This window comes from Cibotium barometz, chromosome 7, assembly GCF_041138505.1.
Source record: "Cibotium barometz isolate CiBa-2024 chromosome 7, ASM4113850v1, whole genome shotgun sequence".
Lineage (NCBI taxonomy): Eukaryota > Viridiplantae > Streptophyta > Polypodiopsida > Cyatheales > Cibotiaceae > Cibotium > Cibotium barometz.
The window spans coordinates 54,000,312-54,019,272 of NC_141052.1; the positions used below are offsets into that span (position 1 = coordinate 54,000,312).

At 45.6% G+C, this 18,961-nt stretch overlaps 1 protein-coding gene across 1 annotated transcript in view; it reads left to right on the plus strand.

Annotated features, from left to right (window-relative positions):
• The first annotated feature begins 4,687 nt into the window (after positions 1–4,687).
• The window catches only part of AUG7 (nuclear matrix protein), a 59,221-nt gene continuing 44,947 nt past the window's right edge, over positions 4,688–18,961 (plus strand). The window contains exons 1-2 of the mRNA XM_086800798.1: positions 4,688–4,924; positions 5,022–5,107. Coding sequence (XP_086656924.1) covers positions 4,791–4,924; positions 5,022–5,107 — 220 coding nt within the window. The 5' untranslated portion in view covers positions 4,688–4,790. The remainder of the gene's footprint in view (positions 4,925–5,021; positions 5,108–18,961) is intronic.

Sequence of the window (18,961 nt, forward strand, 5' to 3'; positions counted from 1 at the left end):
GAAAGACCATGGGCTACTGAGAAGAAATGCCTGGAAGAGGCAGGCGACTAGCAGCAATTCTGAGAAAAAAAACGCATGATCTGTCCACCTTGCTGAAAATGCAAAAACGCAAGAGGGAGCATCCAACTCTGAAGATCACCGGCGCTCTAATACCATGATAGAATGTGCGGCAGAAGAATGGAAAGTGGAAACACATGAGAGAGAGTGAGAGAGAGAGAGAGAGATGAAGAGGAAACACAGGTGAGAACCTACTCTCAATATCATCACCAAAAGCAATACATGTCCTGAGAGCAAGAGGAGAGAAAACCTCGTATGTGAGGGATTGGAGCAAACAATGCTAAGCAAGCAGTGAGAAATGAGGGAGGCAAGCCAGCTATATATATGCCCTGAGTAGGCAGCCGACTGGTGATAAAATCCTCCACGACTAGGAAAATACCCAAGACTCCATAAAACGGGGAATAATGTGGGAAAATATATGTGAGGGGTGACCAACCCCTCTAACTAACATGGTCAGCTCTAGAGGCTATAATAGGACACCAAAAAGGAAGCCAGCAAGAAGGGGATGATGTCTAACACATCTCACATACCATTTCAGTGTCCATTGTCCACGAGGGAGAAGAAAGGAGGAAGCAAAGTAGGCTTGTCACTAACAAGCTTGGCTGCTTACACCATTTTAGTGTCCATTGCCCGCTGCCCACTTCTCGTTGCCCATTGACCACTTTTCATTTCCCAGTGCCCATTGCCCACTTCCCACCTGCTCATTGCTGCTTACACCATTTTAGTGTCCATTGCCCGCTGCCCACTTCTCGTTGCCCATTGACCACTTTTCATTTCCCAGTGCCCATTGCCCACTTCCCACCTGCTCATTGTTACTCACTACCCTCTTCTCATTGTTATCCACTGCCCACTACCCATTGGCCACTTCTCATCGCCCTCACTGCATAATGCCCATTGCCCAATTCCCACTTCTGACTAGCCATTTTCTGCCAACTTTCCACTACCATTTCCCATTGCCACTTCCCATTACCCTTTACCATTGCCCAATTCCCACTTCCGACTAGCCATTTTTTGCCAACTTTCCATTGCCATTTCCCATTACCCTTTGCCACTGCCCACTACCCATTTCCCACTACTCATTGCCTGTTGCCACTTCCCATTGCCCATTTGCCACTTCCATTACCTGCTCCCAGTTCCCATTATCCATTGCTACTTCCCACTGCCCATTTCCCATTGCAACTTCCGTTACCCGTTCCCACTTCCCATTACCCATTGTCACTTCCCACCACCCATTTCTTGCCCACTTTCCAATGGCATTGCCCGTTAGGATTAGAAGGTCAAATTCATCATTGTATAGGCTCATAAGTTTTGAATCGTCATCATACATTAAATTGGGAAGACTAAGGTTATAAGTGCATAGGATAAGGCTAAACTTCTAGTTGTCTGTGTCCAACATCGGATATATGTAAGTCATGCATGTAAAGGAGGAGAAAAGAAGATCTTTATCTAAGGCCTAGGTATATTGTACTACTCCTCTTTAATAGTAATAAAAGAGGAGAAAAGAAGGTCTTTATATAAGGCCTAGGTATATTGTACTACTCCCCTTTAATAGTAATAAAACTCTTCACTTTTCTCTGCTTTTGTGTCCTCCATGTTTATGAGGTCGGAGCCATTACGTGACTAAGCATAACTAAGAGCATGCTTTTTTTTCTCAATATTTCAAAAATTGGTATAAAGCAAGTCAGATCTAGGGCTAAGGGGGGTTCATTAGTCAAGTTCTTGCACTATTACTAATAAGAACTTGGCTTTAATGATTATTTCTATCTTTGTAAGTCATAACCTCTATGGGGGGTTCATTAGTCAAGTTCTTGCACTATTACTAATAAGAACTTGGCTTTAATGATTATTTCTATCTTTGTAAGTCATAACCTCTATGGGGACACCCATTTCAGGATATTTTATTTTGGATGCACCTTTTATTTATATCATCTACCAGGATTAATGTGTTTAATCAGCTATGTGCGTTGGTATGATGTCTACTAAGATTAATGTGTTTAATCAACTGTGTGCATTGATTAAACACATTAATCCTTTTAGACATGTCATACTAGTGCACACAGCTATTTAAACACATTAGTAGATGATATAATTAAAAGGTGCATCCAAAATAAAATATCCCGAAATAAAATAATAGGTGTCCACATAGAGGTTATGACTAACATTAGCGTACACAGCTGATTAAACACATTAGTCTTGGTAGATGATATAAATAAAAGGTGCATCCAAAATAAAATATCTTGAAATAAAATAATGGGTGTCCCCATAGTGAAATAAAATATCGTGAAATAAAATAATGGGTGTCCCCATAGAGATTATGCCTAACAATCTCCTAATTAGTGCTTCAAATCATGCTTAATTGGGCCAATTTATCCCTTAAGTAAGTCTTAAATGTTGCTTCATTCAACATGTAATCATCTGTCCTCCTTCAAATTGAGCATGGTTCGTTTTTTTCCTTTCAATAATTGCTTTCCAATTCTAACAATTGGTATAAAGCAGACTAGATCTAGGGCTGAGGGTTGATCAATCAAGTTCTTGCAATATTAGGTAGAACTTGGGTTTAATGATTATTTCTATCTCCTAATTAGTGCTTTAAAATCACACTTAACTGGGTTAATTTATCCCTTAAGTAAGTCTTGAATGTTGCATGATTTAGCTTATAATCATCTTTCCTCCTTTAAATTGAGGCTCCCCTTTAGCATTAGCTTAATGGCCAAGAGGCAACAAGAAGAAGCAAAGAGCATCCCGGGTAGCAGATCCAAGCGGTAGATGTTCTCTTAGTGCAGCTACAAAAAGAGAGGCACTTTTATCTTTGAATAGGAGCACCAATATCTGGTAGGATGGGTTTTTAAAGGTCTCCCTAAATTTCCATGTGGAATCAAAGAGAAGCACATGCAAAACCCGAAGTATTAAGGTTCAAAGTTTTTTGTTTCTATTAATTCTTCTTATTTTACAAGCAACACTAACTGTGCTTCGCTCACAGACACCAACACCTAGGCATGGGTAGCACTAATTCACAAAATGTTGTTTTATCAGTCTTATCCACAAAAGGTCGTTTTATCAATCTTATTTAAAGGTAAATAAAAGAACGATAATGCTTGTATTTAAGGCTTCTTCTTTGGTCACAATGCCTGACTAGTAGCATTAAAGCATTTGTCCTTTTATTTTTAGTCATTTTGTATTTCATCAACAACTCTTGTAAATTCGTATAAGATGAGAGAGTGAGCGTGATATGGATAGTGAGGCCCGCTTCACTTATCACCATTGAATTAACACCAACACACATAAAGACATTTATTATGAGCCCATGACGATTGGATTAACATCAACACATATAAAATACATTTATTATGAGCCCATGACGATTGGATTAACATCAACACATATAAAATACATTTATTGTGAGCCCACGGGCAATTGGATTAGCACCAACACGCATAAATAGAGCTTCCTTCCTTTCTTTATGTTTATTCCAAGTCCATATTTGAGATTATCTTTCAATATCGTGACAATATATGGCACAAGTCCATAGTTGCGATTATCTATCCCAAATCCACAATTGAGATTGTCTTTCATCATGTTTCGGGGTAAAAAATAAGGGATCATGATGCACACCAAATTTCATTTGTAGAATGTACAATGCATACTTGATTTGGAAACCTTATTAAGGGTAATAGAGGCAAAGCATGCATGGTGAAAGAAGTCATTTACAAAGCTTATAGTTAGTCCAATGGAAGCAATGTCTTTTTGTTCAAACCACCTTGTATAAAAATGACAGTCTACTTAAGCAATTATTCCAAATTTTTAAACGTTGAACAAATTTTAACAAACACTTAAAACAAACAACTTTGCTCAAATTATTTCACTTATTTAGAGAAAAATATCAAAAAGGTATACATAATAGTTGATTAGACATTCAAATAGGTTTTGGCAACCGCTTATGATCAAATTAACCTATAGTAGTGACTATGTATAATGTGTAGGATATTATTATAGTCAAAAGCTCAAGAGCTTTTCCAATGCTTATGATCAAATTAACCTATAGTAGTGACTATGTATAATGTGTAGGATATTATTATAGTCAAAAGCTCAAGAGCTTTTCCAATGCTTATAATCAATACATAAAAATATGGATGACTAGGTAGCATTATCTATACAACAGGACACACATTGTCTCATAAAAAAAGGAGAACACAAATTGAATACTTTTGTACACACATTAACCCTAAGTATTGGGCAACTCACAGAAGAGCTTCTTAACAAGTGTGATTGCACATGCAATTGCCTGGAAACCCCCATCTTGAGGTTGAGATCAAGGCTTAATAAGCATAGGCGAGAGAGAATAGACTCCGCATGTCTTAGCCGATGGACACATCGCACAAGTTTCCATAGGTTTTGGAGGGGTTTTGATTTTGATTGCTATCAACACCCTTGATGATTGAGATAACACGCTGAAGAGAAGCCATGAATTTTGACATGCCACCCACATGGCTCACATGAGTCACAAGCCACACACATGGCTCACATGAGGCATGAAATTTATCCATAACACCATAACCACGAGTAAACAAAAAGACACGAAGCTAATGACAAAAGCGTTTCTTTGCTCGAGTCTGAGAGACAAGCATGCTCGTCTTTGACCCCGATTGGAGAAAAAAAAAACAATCACAAAGACCCATAGAGACACAAAAAAAACAAGCATGTTTTCAAACTTCCTGTGAAAAATTGGGAGGAAAATGGCGACGAAGCAGATGGAGGAGATCCAGCAGAAGCTGCTGGCCTTGAGCTACCCGAGGGCCAACGCGCCCGCGCAGTCCCTCCTCTACGCCGGCCTCGAGCGCTACGCTCTCCTTGAATGGCTCTTCTTCAGGTCCCTCCTATTTTCTGTGTCTTTCTGCCCCCGACACACACACACACACACACACATCCCTCCACCTCTTGGACACTAACCCCCGCTTTCTCTGCAGACTCCTTGGAGACAAATCGCCTTTCACCCAACAAAACTCCCATGGTGACAGCGCTGACAGAGACGAAGAAGCTTCCCGCATTCAGTGTATTCCTCATTTTCTTGGCACCATTTTTCTGTTGGTTATTTTCTTGGAAAAAATTGTTCTATTGTCTGTGAGAGTTTCTTAATCTGCAAATGTATGCTCTTGAATTGCAATTAATTAGCGTTAATTAATTCCGCATTAGCACACCGTATTGGGTCCCAAATTTTGCCCTCAGCTTATGGCGTATCCGCTTATATTGCTGGATTTGTCGAGACTAGAAAGCTTGGATTTGAGTTCCGAGAATATGAAGTGACCTCTGGGAAATTGAGCATGGGCTGAATTCTAGGTTGAATAGGAGGTGGGACTTGCTCACTCGGGCTGGTTTTGTGCATGAGCGGGCTGCCTGTTGAGCTGGTGAAGATCCTGGAAAACTGTACGCTGGTTCTTGGCTGGTATGGGCCACTCTGAGGTGATCTTCTGCTTGATGCTTCTCTATAAATGCTTGTACTTGCAGATCTGTGAAATGAGAAAGTGGGAAGGGGGAGTGCCTTTGAATAGGGCACTTTGTGCACCTTGTCACATGCACCTGCCGTGTTAGGGTGACATGTGGCCATTCTTGTACAGAATGGATGAAATGGCCAGATGGTACCTTAGTGCAAGAGGTGTGCATGACATCCCATCTGTGTTGGCCTTCTCAACCTGCTTATGACCAGCCTGTAATTTCTTTTCATGTTGTTGACCCGTTGGACCTGCTTTGCGTTGTTGCCTGAGTTATCCTACCTCCTATGCTGTCCAGCCTGCCCAAGTGGGGCCCAAACTGCCCTGTAGGCTACCCACATTGATTTGTAGTCGTGTTAGGGCTGTCCAACTGTCTGATTGAGTTTACCATCATACTTAGTGAATGCAATCTTCTCTAGTAGATGGTTGACATGGGGGGTGGCATTGGTAAAGGATCACCATGAACACTTGATGCCATGCCTTCAACCCTTCTCAGCTTTACAGTGGTCCTCCTTGTCATGATGAGCCTCCTTGGCTCTATGTTGCCGCTATTCCCAGTTCAATCTCACGCGCTCAAGCTTGAGAGTGCATTGATGCTTTCAAAGTACAGGAGCAGTACTGCCATATCCTCTTTGTGAAAGTGGGCTGTGGTGGTCGCCTCCCAAGATGTTATCCAAGATGCTCCTATCCTAGATGAAGCCTATCTGAGTGCCATGAATCAAATATGGGAGGTGAGGTTGCGGCGGCAACTGATGGGTTTGGTGAGGATTTTGTAGGCGCCTCCAAGTAGGATGATGGGTGTTGGATATTTCAGAGTCTAAGTGCGGAGTGTTGTGTGAACACGCTCTTATTAAGGAACATAAGATAGGGCCTTCGTGCCTATATAAAGTATTGTACATGGTGGAAGTATTATCATAATACAATCATTATTGTGTTGTGCAACAACTCCCTCTCTCTTGTGTATCATCACATCTCTCTCTCTCTCTCTCTCTCTCTCTCTCTGTGTGTGTGTCTTTGTGTCTCTCTTGGGCCACCTTGGAGTGTGATATGCTCGAGTTTCCACTTGGTTCTCAGAATATGGGCTCCACATGGACCGTCTCTCACCCCTACAGTACAGTTTGGACTCGTCTTTTCTTTGGCTCTCTCATGAGGACACCAACCGGATTATCCAGTTAGATCTTCTTAGACTCTACACCCACTGCACATGGATCACACCTTTGAAGTTCCCACCGAAGATGCACTTCTTCAGAGATCACTTGCTCACACTCATTGAAGATGTATTCATCCAGCATCTGGGGTACCTGAGTGTTCACATGTTCTATGCCATGCGGATTGCGATTGACTAGATACGGGTTTCATCTTGTTGGAGGTGGAAATTCTCATAGCTACTCTCGGGTTATCGCATGACTGAAGTTGTGGTGGATTATCCCATATGCAAGAGCATGGGAAGTTAAAGAGCCATATATAGGGTGTGGTGGCACCTTGTCATAGATATCTCCTCCAGTCGGGTTTTTGGGGAGGAGCAACGGCTAGGAGATCGGAGCCTAGCCACCGACATTGCTCAGTGCCCTAGGGTGGTGCGCGTGTTGTAGTTGCGTGACTTTGACATGGTATCAGAGCTTGGCCTGTGTGGTCTTGGGTGGTTCTAACCTCTGTTTGATCGAGGTGCTCGAATTGAAGGAGGGTGTTGGAGGTGGCAATTCTCGTAGCTACTCTCGGGTTATCGCATGACTAGAAGTTGTGGTGGATTATCCCATATGCAAGAGCATAGAAAGTCGAAGAGCCATGTATAGGGTGTGGTGGCACCTTGTCATAGATATCTCCTCCGGCCTGGTTTTTGGGGGGGAGCAACGGCTAGGAGATGGGAGTCCAGCCACCGACGTTGCACAGTCTTTAGAGCCGAGGAGTTCATATGGAGACCCAAGGTGGAGAGAATTTGTTGATTATGCCACACAGAGGTTGAGATAAAGGAGCATTACATATGTCACTCCCTAGTATGCTATGAGATCCACGAGAGGTTTCATTGTTTGTTCCACAAGGGATTTGTAACGCGCGGAAGCTCTGGGTAGTCTTCTTTCAGCCCTAAACACTCTTGGAAACCTTCTGATGCAAAAACGCAGGTAGAGAGAGAGAGTGAGAAGTGCTGGAAATTCAGTATATACTATGGTACAAAAAGGTACATATCTTTGCAGCCCTTGGCTGCCTCCTTGAAAAGGTGATAACACACCCAAAACTGCCCTAGACTAGGACTCCTAATGACTCATACCCCTAGTAGGTTGAATGAGATAACTGATGGACACTTGAGCCCTTTTATAGTCACTTGTATGGCTGGAGGAGCTGGCCGACTGGCTTTAAATATTCATTAAAATCTTGGATGCTTGCAGCCGCCTTTTCCAGGTACAGCCGACTCCATTTGTTCAGCCGACAGTCCCCTTATCTTGCAGCCGACATCCCTCTGGTCTTCAGTTCGCTCTCCACGCCTGTCTCCAGTCCACACTGCCCAAGGTGCTCTGTGCTCTGTGCTCCATCTTCCTGGTTCTTCTACTGGGTTCATACTCTTTATCTGGTTGCCTCTTCTGGATCTAGCCTTGAGAAGGTCCATGGCATTGCTGATGCAAATGACATCCCCCTCTGCTAAACTTGATGACGGGAATCCAACCTGCTCTTGGATGACTGTCATCATCCCAATCCTGTCCCAAAGTCCCTCTGTCATCTTCCATCCCTGGCAAACCTTTTTTCTCTGAAAATCCGGTCTGTTCTCCAAACCACTCTGTCTCTGATGAAGATCTATGCATCTGGTCTTCTTCTAGTCCACAATCCATTCCTGCCCTGGCTCTGAAACACTGTCTTGGTCTTCATTCCTGGAACTGAGTCTGGCACTCTTCACATCACCCTTGGAGGATCAACCTCCCTTGGGACCGTTACCTGAGAACCTATCTGGCTCACGGAACTGCCATCCCCATCTGGCACTGTGGAACACCACCAACAAACCTCCTGGGAGTTCTTCCCGCTCTGTGTTCTTGCCTTGGGCTTCGAATCCGTGTACTTTCCTGTACCTTGGACCTGTACACCATCATCTGGGACTGAATCAGCGTTTAGCCTGGCTGAGCCTGATGCTCTGATACCAATGTAACGCGCGGAAGCTCTGGGTAGTCTTCTTTCAGCCCTAAACACTCTTGGAAACCTTCTGATGCAAAAACGCAGGTAGAGAGAGAGTAGAGAGAGAGAGTGAGAAGTGCTGGAAATTCAGTATATACTATGGTACAAAAAGGTACATATCTTTGCAGCCCTTGGCTGCCTCCTTGAAAAGGTGATAACACACCCAAAACTGCCCTAGACTAGGACTCCTAATGACTCATACCCCTAGTGGGTTGAATGAGATAACTGATGGACACTTGAGCCCTTTTATAGTCACTTGTATGGCTGGAGGAGCTGGCCGACTGCTGTCGGACCAGCCGACTGGCTTTAAATATTCATTAAAATCTTGGATGCTTGCAGCCGCCTTTTCCAGGTACAGCCGACTCCATTTGTTCAGCCGACAGTCCCCTTATCTTGCAGCCGACATCCCTCTGGTCTTCAGTTCGCTCTCCACGCCTGTCTCTAGTCCACACTGCCCAAGGTGCTCTGTGCTCTGTGCTCCATCTTCCTGGTTCTTCTACTGGGTTCATACTCTTTATCTGGTTGCCTCTTCTGGATCTAGCCTTGAGAAGGTCCATGGCATTGCTGATGCACATGACAGGATTTGGCGGACTCTCCAAGATCATTGACTTCCCGGACCAGCGTTGCCTAGGGCTTTTCTTGCTTGAGCTTTGCAGACAACGCAAGGCCACTTTCTTGAGAGAGCTTCAGCCCCAACCACCCCGACCCCTCCCTCGCCAGCCAGCCATCACCAGCTTCTTCTGGACCCAAGAGGATGACACCCATACAGTGGATCTCCCGTGTACCCACCTTGGGCTGCCCTAGACCCCCCTTGTCCGAGAGGAGCTACCTCGGACCGCGCCTCCACAGTGTGCCCGACCCCCGACCCCCCCGACCCTTGGACAGCGGCCATGATCCCCTCATCAGCTCTAGATCCAAGACATGCTGCATTGCCATTGAGCTACCTTTTGACGTGATGTAGCTGAGGGAGACCTCTCGGCTATACTCATGAGCCCCATGCTTGATATTTTGGAGAGTGGTATACTATCTAATTGGGGTTGATGCTCCTCTCATGTTTTGTGTTCTTGGTATTCAATGATGAGATTTTCGTGGACAGTTTTATATCACTCCAATGAGATAGTTTCGTTTTGTTTCTATTTTATTTTCCGTTCCATGATGAGATATGCCATGGACATTATTGTTTTCACTCCCCTTTTCTCCGGCTGTCTCACGAGGATACCAACCGGGTTATCCGGTCAGATCTTCTTAGCCTCTACATACATTGCACATGGATCACACCCCCGGAGCTCCCCACGACGATGCACTTTTACAGAGACCACTTCTTCACTCACTAAGGATGGATCATGGTCACCATGAAACTCATTTCGGTGGCTTTGAAACTCGTTTCATGTTTTGGTGTTGAAACGTTTCATGTGCACATTGAAACCATATCGTTTCATGTGGGAAAAAAGGTTGTGATTTTGTGTGCTTTTTATCTTTTATAATTCTCTCTTTCCTTCTTTCATCCTATTTGTTATTTTCTCTTCTCTTTTGTATGTCTTCTTTGTTTACTGACGATAAATATGCTAATATCATCTTATAACTATTGGCCAGTACCTTCACATTTTATGTATATGATCGTTTCGGTCCAACGTTTCATTGTCCACCTATCTGGTGTTGAAACGTTTTGTTCCAAAATAAATCGTTTTAGCATCGTTTCGTTTCAATAGTGAAACGTTTCGTGGTGACCTTGGGATGGATTCATCCAGTAGTCGGGCTACTTGAGTGTTCACATGTCCCATGCCATGTGGATTGCGATTGGCTAGATACGGGTTTCTTCCCACCGCCTCAGAGTGGATGCAGGTAGGGCTGAGCGCATCTTCAGAGCCGGGAAGCTCATACGAACACCTAGAGAGGGGAGGATCTGCCGACTATGCCACACAGAGGTTGAGACGGAGGAGCATTACAAATGCCGTTGCCTAGTATACTATGAGATCCGTGGGAGGTTTCATTGTCTATTTCGTGAGGGATTCGGTCCACTCTTCGGGATCATTGACTTCCAGGACCAGCGTTGCATGGGCCTCTTCCTGCTTGAGCTCCGCAGACACATAGCCACCCCGCCCCCTCCCTCAGCAGCCAACCATCACCTGTTTCTTTCGGACCCAGGAGGTGGAGGACACTGACATTGTGGATCTTGTGGACCCTCCACGAGTTGCTTTGGACCTACCTCGCGTGAGAGGAGTTACCTCGGACAGAGCCTCTGCACTCCAGCGTGCCCGACACCCTCTACCCTCCCGCCGGCCACGATCACCTCATCAGCTCCAGATCTAGGACATGCTCCACCGCCATCGAGCTACCTTTCCACATGTAATATGCGGAAGCTTCGGAGAAGGATCGGTACTTCAAAACTCAGAAAACAGCACTCTTTTCGCGACGGAATTAACGCACAAACTGAAAGACGATGTGCAGAAAATAGAGAGAGAAGGGGGAGATGGAGAGGACACAGTATTGGGTCCCAATTACCCTCTGTAGGGCCCCCACCACGGATGGTGTATTTGCTTTATTAGAATGATGTAAATCTGAAAACAAATACAAAGTACTTGACCTTTTCTTGGCTGGAAAACCTGCCCTTGACCTTCAGTCCTTCACCCCTTTGCTTTAGCAATGTTCTTGGCTGTCCTGGCCCTTGGTTGCTTGGAGCACTTGGTGAATTATGAGATGAGATCATGGATTATGGGCTGGGGTATTTATACTTCTCATAGCATCCAGTCGGCCTGCTTCATGAAGTCCCACGACTGAGTCTTTTCCCATAAAGTGTTTTCACACTATATTCCATGCTTTCACACTATGCCAAATACTGTCCAGCCTGCGCATATATTCTGGGACAGCATCCTGACTGCTGGGCACCATGCGCATGGGTGTGGGACTGCCCCCCACACCTGGCCGACTGGCTGGGTAGGGTTTCTAACCCTGTCGGCTGCCTGTCCAGCAGCCCTAGGGCTTGCCGACAGCCCTTCCAGCCCAAGCCATGGCTGGTGGGCACAATGTGGGCCCTCCTGGCCCCTTGGGGGTGGTTCTATACCTCCCCCATGCCCACACTACAAGTGCAAGTGCAAGACCTTCTCACTTGGGGTAGCCCTATGGGCTGGCCCCATCTCTACATGCAAACCTACATGCCTACAGAGGCCTGGCATCCAGTTGCAAACCAGATACACAGCACATCTGACATCATTCCAGAGGGAGACTCACAGCGCGGACTGGCACTGCTTCATGTGCAGGACAATGCACACCTGACCTTGGACTCATGTGCAGGACGATGCACACCTGACCTCGGACGACTGAGATGGATCCCTGGCTGACTCGTCCCGGACTGGGCTCACATGGGACCAGTTCACCATCCCAGGTCCTGCACCTTCTGTACAGAAATGTCTACGTGGCATCCAAGTGCGGGATGCACGTGACACCACACGTGACATAGTTGAGGGAGACCTCTCGGCCATACTCGTCAGCCACATGCTCGACATTTTGGAGAGGGGTGTACCATCTACTCGGAGCTGATGTTACTCCCATGTTTTTATGTTCTTAGTATTCCATGATGAGTTTCCATGGACAGTTTTGTATCACCCCAGTGAGATAGCTATATTTATGTTTTCATTCTGTTTTATTTCCATTCCATGATGAGATATGCCATGGACATTATTGTATCACTTTGGTCTCATAGGCCCATTGGGTCTTTAGTAGACGCTTAATATATCTTTCTTTCTTTCTTTCTCTCTCTTTGAGAGAGAGGGAGCTACACCACCACCCCCACCACCACCACAACAGGGGGTCACACTTCAGCGTGCAAAGGATCTCCGAGCTCGACAGAGCCAGAGAGCACCAGGCTACCAGACCCCCAGACTTCATTAGAGAGATCACTCAGATCCGGTCTCGCCACCAGCTTTATGTCCAGGAGAGGCTCACACATTTTCGATCAGATCTAGGGAGGATCCTATAGGAGGTCTTTGCCCCTCCCCCCCTGATGTACACCATCCTATATCCCCAGTATGGTACTGGATGGAGCTAGCTAGATTTGCATAGCATGATTGTATACCTGATGCATACAGTATTGCACATTGAGCCCCTAGTGATAGAGCTCCATCCATCCCTTGTCAGTTTTGATGGTCCACTCTCCCATCGATCCTTAGCTTTTCAGTTTTGTACCTTGTACCTTTTTCTATTATGTGGATACCCAAAGGACATTGACAGTTGTATATTGTTTTGTCTCATAGGCCGACTTCAGCCTCTAGTAGACGTTAATAAAGCTTTCTTTCTTTCTTTCTTTCTTTCTCAGGAGTCCATGTCTATGCAGCAGGTCACCATGTGTTACAGGACTGAGTATTTTACCTCTTTTCTTAAGCATTGCAATTATATTTTAAGCATGTTTAGCATTCACTAATCATGTTTTACTTTGTATATGCATATGTAAGATTGTACACGTGTGTGGGTACATACTACAGATACATGTTTAGTGTGTGTGAGTACATGTGTGTGCATGCTCATATGATGTACATGTGCATATATGTGTTTTTGGGTATTTTTCTCTTACTGTGTTGCAGGTACAATTGAGATCTCTTTTTCTTTTGTTGGGCACTCAAGGCAGCCTGTGGGGCTGCATAGAGGTGGCCAAGGGGGGGCAGCCGGGTAGCAAGCCCTGCAGCGCAGCAAAAGGGCAGCCGTAGGTGACGTGGCACCTGACTGCAGCTAGGGGCAGCCGGGTAGCAGCCCTTCGGCATAGCAAAGGGGTAGCCGGTTAGTAGCCAGCGCAGCCCGTCTATATGACATGGCGCTGCCACATGGCAGAGGCACATGAACTGCAGCTCAAGGCAGTGCAGTCCAGCAGGCGCACAGCTCAGCCCTAAGCGAAAGAGAGAGTCGAACCGAAAGAGAGAAAGCCGTCGAGCAGCAAAACGTGAAGAGAAAGCTGCGTTGAATCCAAAAATGCATCATTGTGTAAATTATTTTTATAAAAAAAGAAGAAGAGAGAAAAGCATTCGTAGAAGTTTTTTTAAAAAAAGGAAAAAAGCCATGCTTTTTACCCCAAACTTGTATAAAAAGGGGGCCAAGGCTCTTTGTATCTCACAACAAACTTGGGTGAAAGCTTGAAGGAGACTCGTCCTACGTGAAGCAAGGAGATCTCTTCTCGGAAGTTGTACAAGGGCTACGCCAACTTCAAGTGATAAATAAATACTTGCGGGGGCGCCACGCTTTGGGGCCTATCGGTCTCTTGTGTAGGAGTGCTCTAGCTCCATCTCTTCTTCTTCTTTTGCAAAGTTTATTATTATTCCAGTTCATCAAGAGTTTTAAGTGTGATTAAGTTGTGCTCACTGCCCGTCAAGTCTCTAAAGGCCGGTTTCAAGGTTCCATTGCCGGGATTCATCGTCAACTTTTTCAAGAGGGTGAGCTCGTGGTCGACACACTTAATACTATGGCTGGAACTAGAGCGGAAATGAAGGATTTGTCTTCGGAAGAAGATGACTACTTCGAAGAAGACTAGGAAAGCGAGCAAGAAATACCCCCCGATATGCCAGAATTTGAAGATGATGATGCCACCTACGAAGCAAAGATGCAGAGCTTGATGGAGGGATTAATGGAACTCGTGAAAGACTCACGTTTTCCACAAAACTTCAAAGTTGATTCTAAACCTTGGAAGCAGGGGTGTGAAAAGAAAGCTAAGCCTCAACATTCGGCTCCCATCTACCCAAATTTTCAGCCATACCCTGATTCTTCTTCTTCTTTTCCCCCACCTACCTATGGAAACCCTGCTAGCCATCATTAGGGCAGCCTGTAACGGTGGTAGAGGCTAGTGTGTAGCAAGAGAGCCTCTATTAATGAAGAGAGAGGACTCCAATTTATAGATTTGGGCCTCCCATGAGCAAGAGAAGGCTACAATGACAAGTGGAGGGCCACACAATAGCTGAAGTGACAAGTGTGAGGCCACTTGTCTCACTTTGGTCCACTTTCTTGCCACATGTTCCAATCTAAGAGATGGGTCCTTCCATAAACTTTATCTCTAAAAATATCCCAATTGGTAGACATTCTGTCATAAGCACTTTGCCAACTCTTGGTATCTGCTCAATTCCAGATGTAATGACGCGAACAGAATTTCCATCGGAGTTGGGCCAAAAATAGCAACTCTCCTAAATTTTAGGAGTGTGGTCCTTTGTATTCTAGGATAATCTCCCATTCCCACAGCTTGTACTTTCCAAATATTTAGACATCTTGGAGTCCACCAGACCCCTTTCATATTGGGAAATGTCCAGGCTGGTGACAAGGGGTGTCCTTTCTATACAGGGAGGCTCATAGCAGTCTTAGCTTGTGGGGGGCGCAGTGAGCGTTTTCAGATTTCCCGTTCGGTGAGGCAGGGCTGTTCCCTCGCCCCTTTATTGTACCTCATTGTAGCTGAGGCTATGAGCAGGTTTCTTCGGGCTGCCCCTGGTGTTGTGGGTCTCAGGCTGCCTTTATGCACGGAGGAAGAGTTTTTGGACTCTGAGTTAGCAGATGATACGGTATTTTTTCTTGAGGCTTCACATGCTTGTTTATGTGCTTTTCAGACAGCCTTGGAGGACTATCAATTGGCATAAATCAGTTGGTTTTTGGATCAATGATTCTCCTCTTGCAGATTGGGGTATAGATGTTGGTTTTACTTGGATTGAGAGAGGATGCTCTGCCAGATACCTTGGTTGTTAGGTGGGCGTTGACATCTCCCCTGCACAGCAGTTTGCTCTAGTGCTCTTAAGCGTTAAAAACAAACTTCATCACTGGAGTAGGAGGAAGCTCGACTTGCCCTCTAGAGCTTTGGTGGTTAACTAAGTTTTGCTAGCCACGTCTTGGTTTATTGCTTCGTGTTGGATTTTTCATAAGGGTTGCATTGGCCAGCTTCGTCGCCTTATTCGGAACTTTCTTTGGTCAGGGCTTGATGGAAATGCACACACCAGGGCCAGAGTTACTTGGGAAACCATTATCAGGCCTAAGCAGGAAGGGGATTAAATATCATTGACCCCGAGGTGAAATGTAAGGCTTTGCTCTGTAAGCTTGTTGTTAGGGGCTTTCTTCCAGGCATTGAGCCGTGGAAGGACTTTCTCATGCAGCAGATTACGAAGTGTGTCCCTGTTCGCGGAGGTAACTGGACTCTCAGCTCACGCTTTATTTTTTCAGATGCAGTTCACCGCTTCCCTTCGTCCCCCCTGGTTAGGTCCCTCTTACGGGCCTAGGACTGCTTGAGGAGTTTTTTGGTACACATCCCCCCCGCGTTCAGCGGAGGAAGCTAACAGGCAGCCCATTCTATGGAATGATTTGATCTTAGATGGGCATGGTAGCCCTCTTGGGGCAGCTATGCATATTCTCTGGGCTGGCTGGGAGACCCTTTGCCCCACAGTGCTGGCTTGGAAGAGGTTTCAGAGCCTTACCGAGGCGCAGAAATTGGATATCACGCAACACTTGAGACGTTCTAGCCAGAGGATTGCACAGATTGATGCAGCCATTCCCAACCACTGGATTATTGGATCTTTTTTGGAAGGTCGTCATCATTCTTGGTTTGGGGTTTTCTTTGGGAAAGGTGTTCCTCTTCAGGTTATGGGTATCTCCTCGCCTAGGGAGGATGATGTACCGGTCTTTTTTTCTGTACAGGATGGATGGTAGCTAGAGAGATGTGATGTGCAGGACCTTATTGAGGGCCCCCAGATTCGTCCAGTCAGAGTTGTTGGCAGGTTACGGAAGCACGTCTTTGTTGACCCCCCCCCCCCCCCCCCCCCCCCCCCCGGGATGATCATAGAGAGTGTTAATCCTTTGAAAAGCATGTCTTTTTTCACTTATACGGTGCGGAGTGCCATACATCTTATCTTGGGACACATTCAGAGTGTCCCAAGATAAGATGGCATTTCGATTGACATTCAGAGGGCATTTTGGCGGAGATTGCGGTACTCTTATAGGAAGCCACAGATTTCCTCCTTTATCTGGGTTTCCCTTCATGGATTAAGTTGTGCTCACTGTCCCTCAAGTCTCTGAAGGCCGGTTTCACCATGGCTTGATCTCTCCATCTCTCCGTTGTCTTACTCTTTCTCTTGGCTGGAACCATGTTAACCTACATGGGAGCAAGGGTGAACCCAACCGTTACACCTGCGTATTTTTCCTCCATTCAGCCTTGTGTTTTTCTGTGCAGCCCGCCACCATTTACTTCTCATTCAATGTTGCGTTTTTTCAGCCCGACATCCACTCTGCTGCCTGCCACATGATTCGGATTTCTAATTCACACATCATAAAGCTCTGCATTTTTTTGCTGCTCCCTTTATTGCTGCGTTTTTTTGATGCACACGTGATGAAGCCTTGCCTTTTTTTGTCGGCTGTCCATACACAGCTAAGCGCTTCTCTTTGCTGCCTTTTCATCACTAGCCATACATGCCGTCTCTTCATCATGGGCTGTGTACAACATTTGCGCCTATGTGCTAGGGTTTTCCAGAGATAGAACGAAGAGTGCGGCCGAATCACACATACAACACACACAAGTTCTAAACTAGTGCTCTGTATTATGTACACAAAAGAAGTAATACAACTGAAATTCAAGTACTTTGACAAAAAGTTGATGTAAACCTTGACTCTTGAGTAATGCAAGTTGATGAGGTGACTACGTGCTTTTGGGTGATTGTATGTGCATATACACACTTGGTCGACTGTCATGTGCACATATGCCCATGGACAAGTTCCTCAGCTAGTCCAGCAGGGGCAGCCAGAAAAAGACCAGAGCTTAGGAGCATGTTACAATTTTGGGCCAAGGTTGGACTTGGAGCAAGGGCAGGGAAAACACGCGGAAGCTCTGGGGGTCTTCTTTCAGCCCTAAACACCACTGGAAACCATCTGATGCAAAACGTAGACATGAAGAGAGAGTAGAGAGAGAGAGATATGCTGGAAAATTCAGTATATTTATATGGTACAAAAAGGTACCTCCACTACAGCCATAGGCTGGCTTAAACAAAAGGTGGTAAACACCCAAAATCTTGTCCTGCTCTAGGACCCTAAGGAGCCAACTCTTATGGAGTTGAATGATTACAATGATGAGCAAACTTGCTATTTATAGGCTCTTTGGAACATTGGGATGCTGGCCGACTGCTGGTCGGCCAGCCGACTGGCTTCTTTTTATCCATAATTCAGTGCCGTCTGGTCCTCATGCAGCCGACAACAGTTCTTTGCTCCTGACAACCTCCAATGCAGCCGACAGTCTCTTGTCTCAGCTCTGGTATAGCCGACAGGGATCCAAGTCCTTCTCCAAGTCCACACTACTGCCAAAACAGCACTGTGTGCTCCAACTTCTGGTTCGTATACTCGTTTTCTGGTTGCCTCTGCTGGACCAGCATCTGAGAATGTCCATGGCATTTTATGCACATGACATCCCCCTCTGCTAATTTTGATGACGGGATTCCAACCTGTTCTTGGATGACTGTCATCATCCCACTCTATTCCCGGAGTCCCTCTGTCATCCATCCAACTCTGGCAACCCTTTTCACTGAAAACCCGGCCGGGTCTCCAAAACCACTCTGACTCTGAATAGTATCTATGCATCGGTTCCCCAATCAATTCTTGCCCTGACTCTGAACACTGTCTTGGTCTTCATTCCTGAGAAATGAGTCTGGCACTCTCACATCACCCCTTGGAGGATAATCCTCCCTTGGGACCGTTGCCCGAGAACCTATCTGGCTCACACGACTGCCATCCCCTCTGGCTTTGTGGAACACCACCAACAAACCTCCTGGGAGCTCTTCCCGTTCCTGTGTTCCTTGCCTTGGGCTTCGTATCCGTGTACTTTCCTGTACCTTAACACCATCATATGGGACTGAATCAATGTTTAGCTTTGCTGAGCCGATGCTCTGATACCAATGTAACACGCGGAAGCTTTGGGGGTCTTCTTTCAGCCCTAAACACCACTGGAAACCATATGATGCAAAACGCAGACATGAAGAGAGAGGAGAGAGAGAGATATGCTGGAAAATTCAGTATATTAATATGGTACAAAAAGGTACCTCCACTACAGCAATAGGCTGCCTTAAACAAAAGGTGGTAAACACCCAAAATCTTGTCCTACTCTAGGACCCTAAGGACCCAACTCTTATGGAGTTGAATGGTTTACACAATGAGCAATCTGGCCCTTTTATAGGCATGCTGGATCACTGAAACGCTGGCCGTCGGACCAGCCGACTGGGCTTGGACATCCATAAGTGCTGGTCGGGCTGCGCTTCTCCATGAATTGA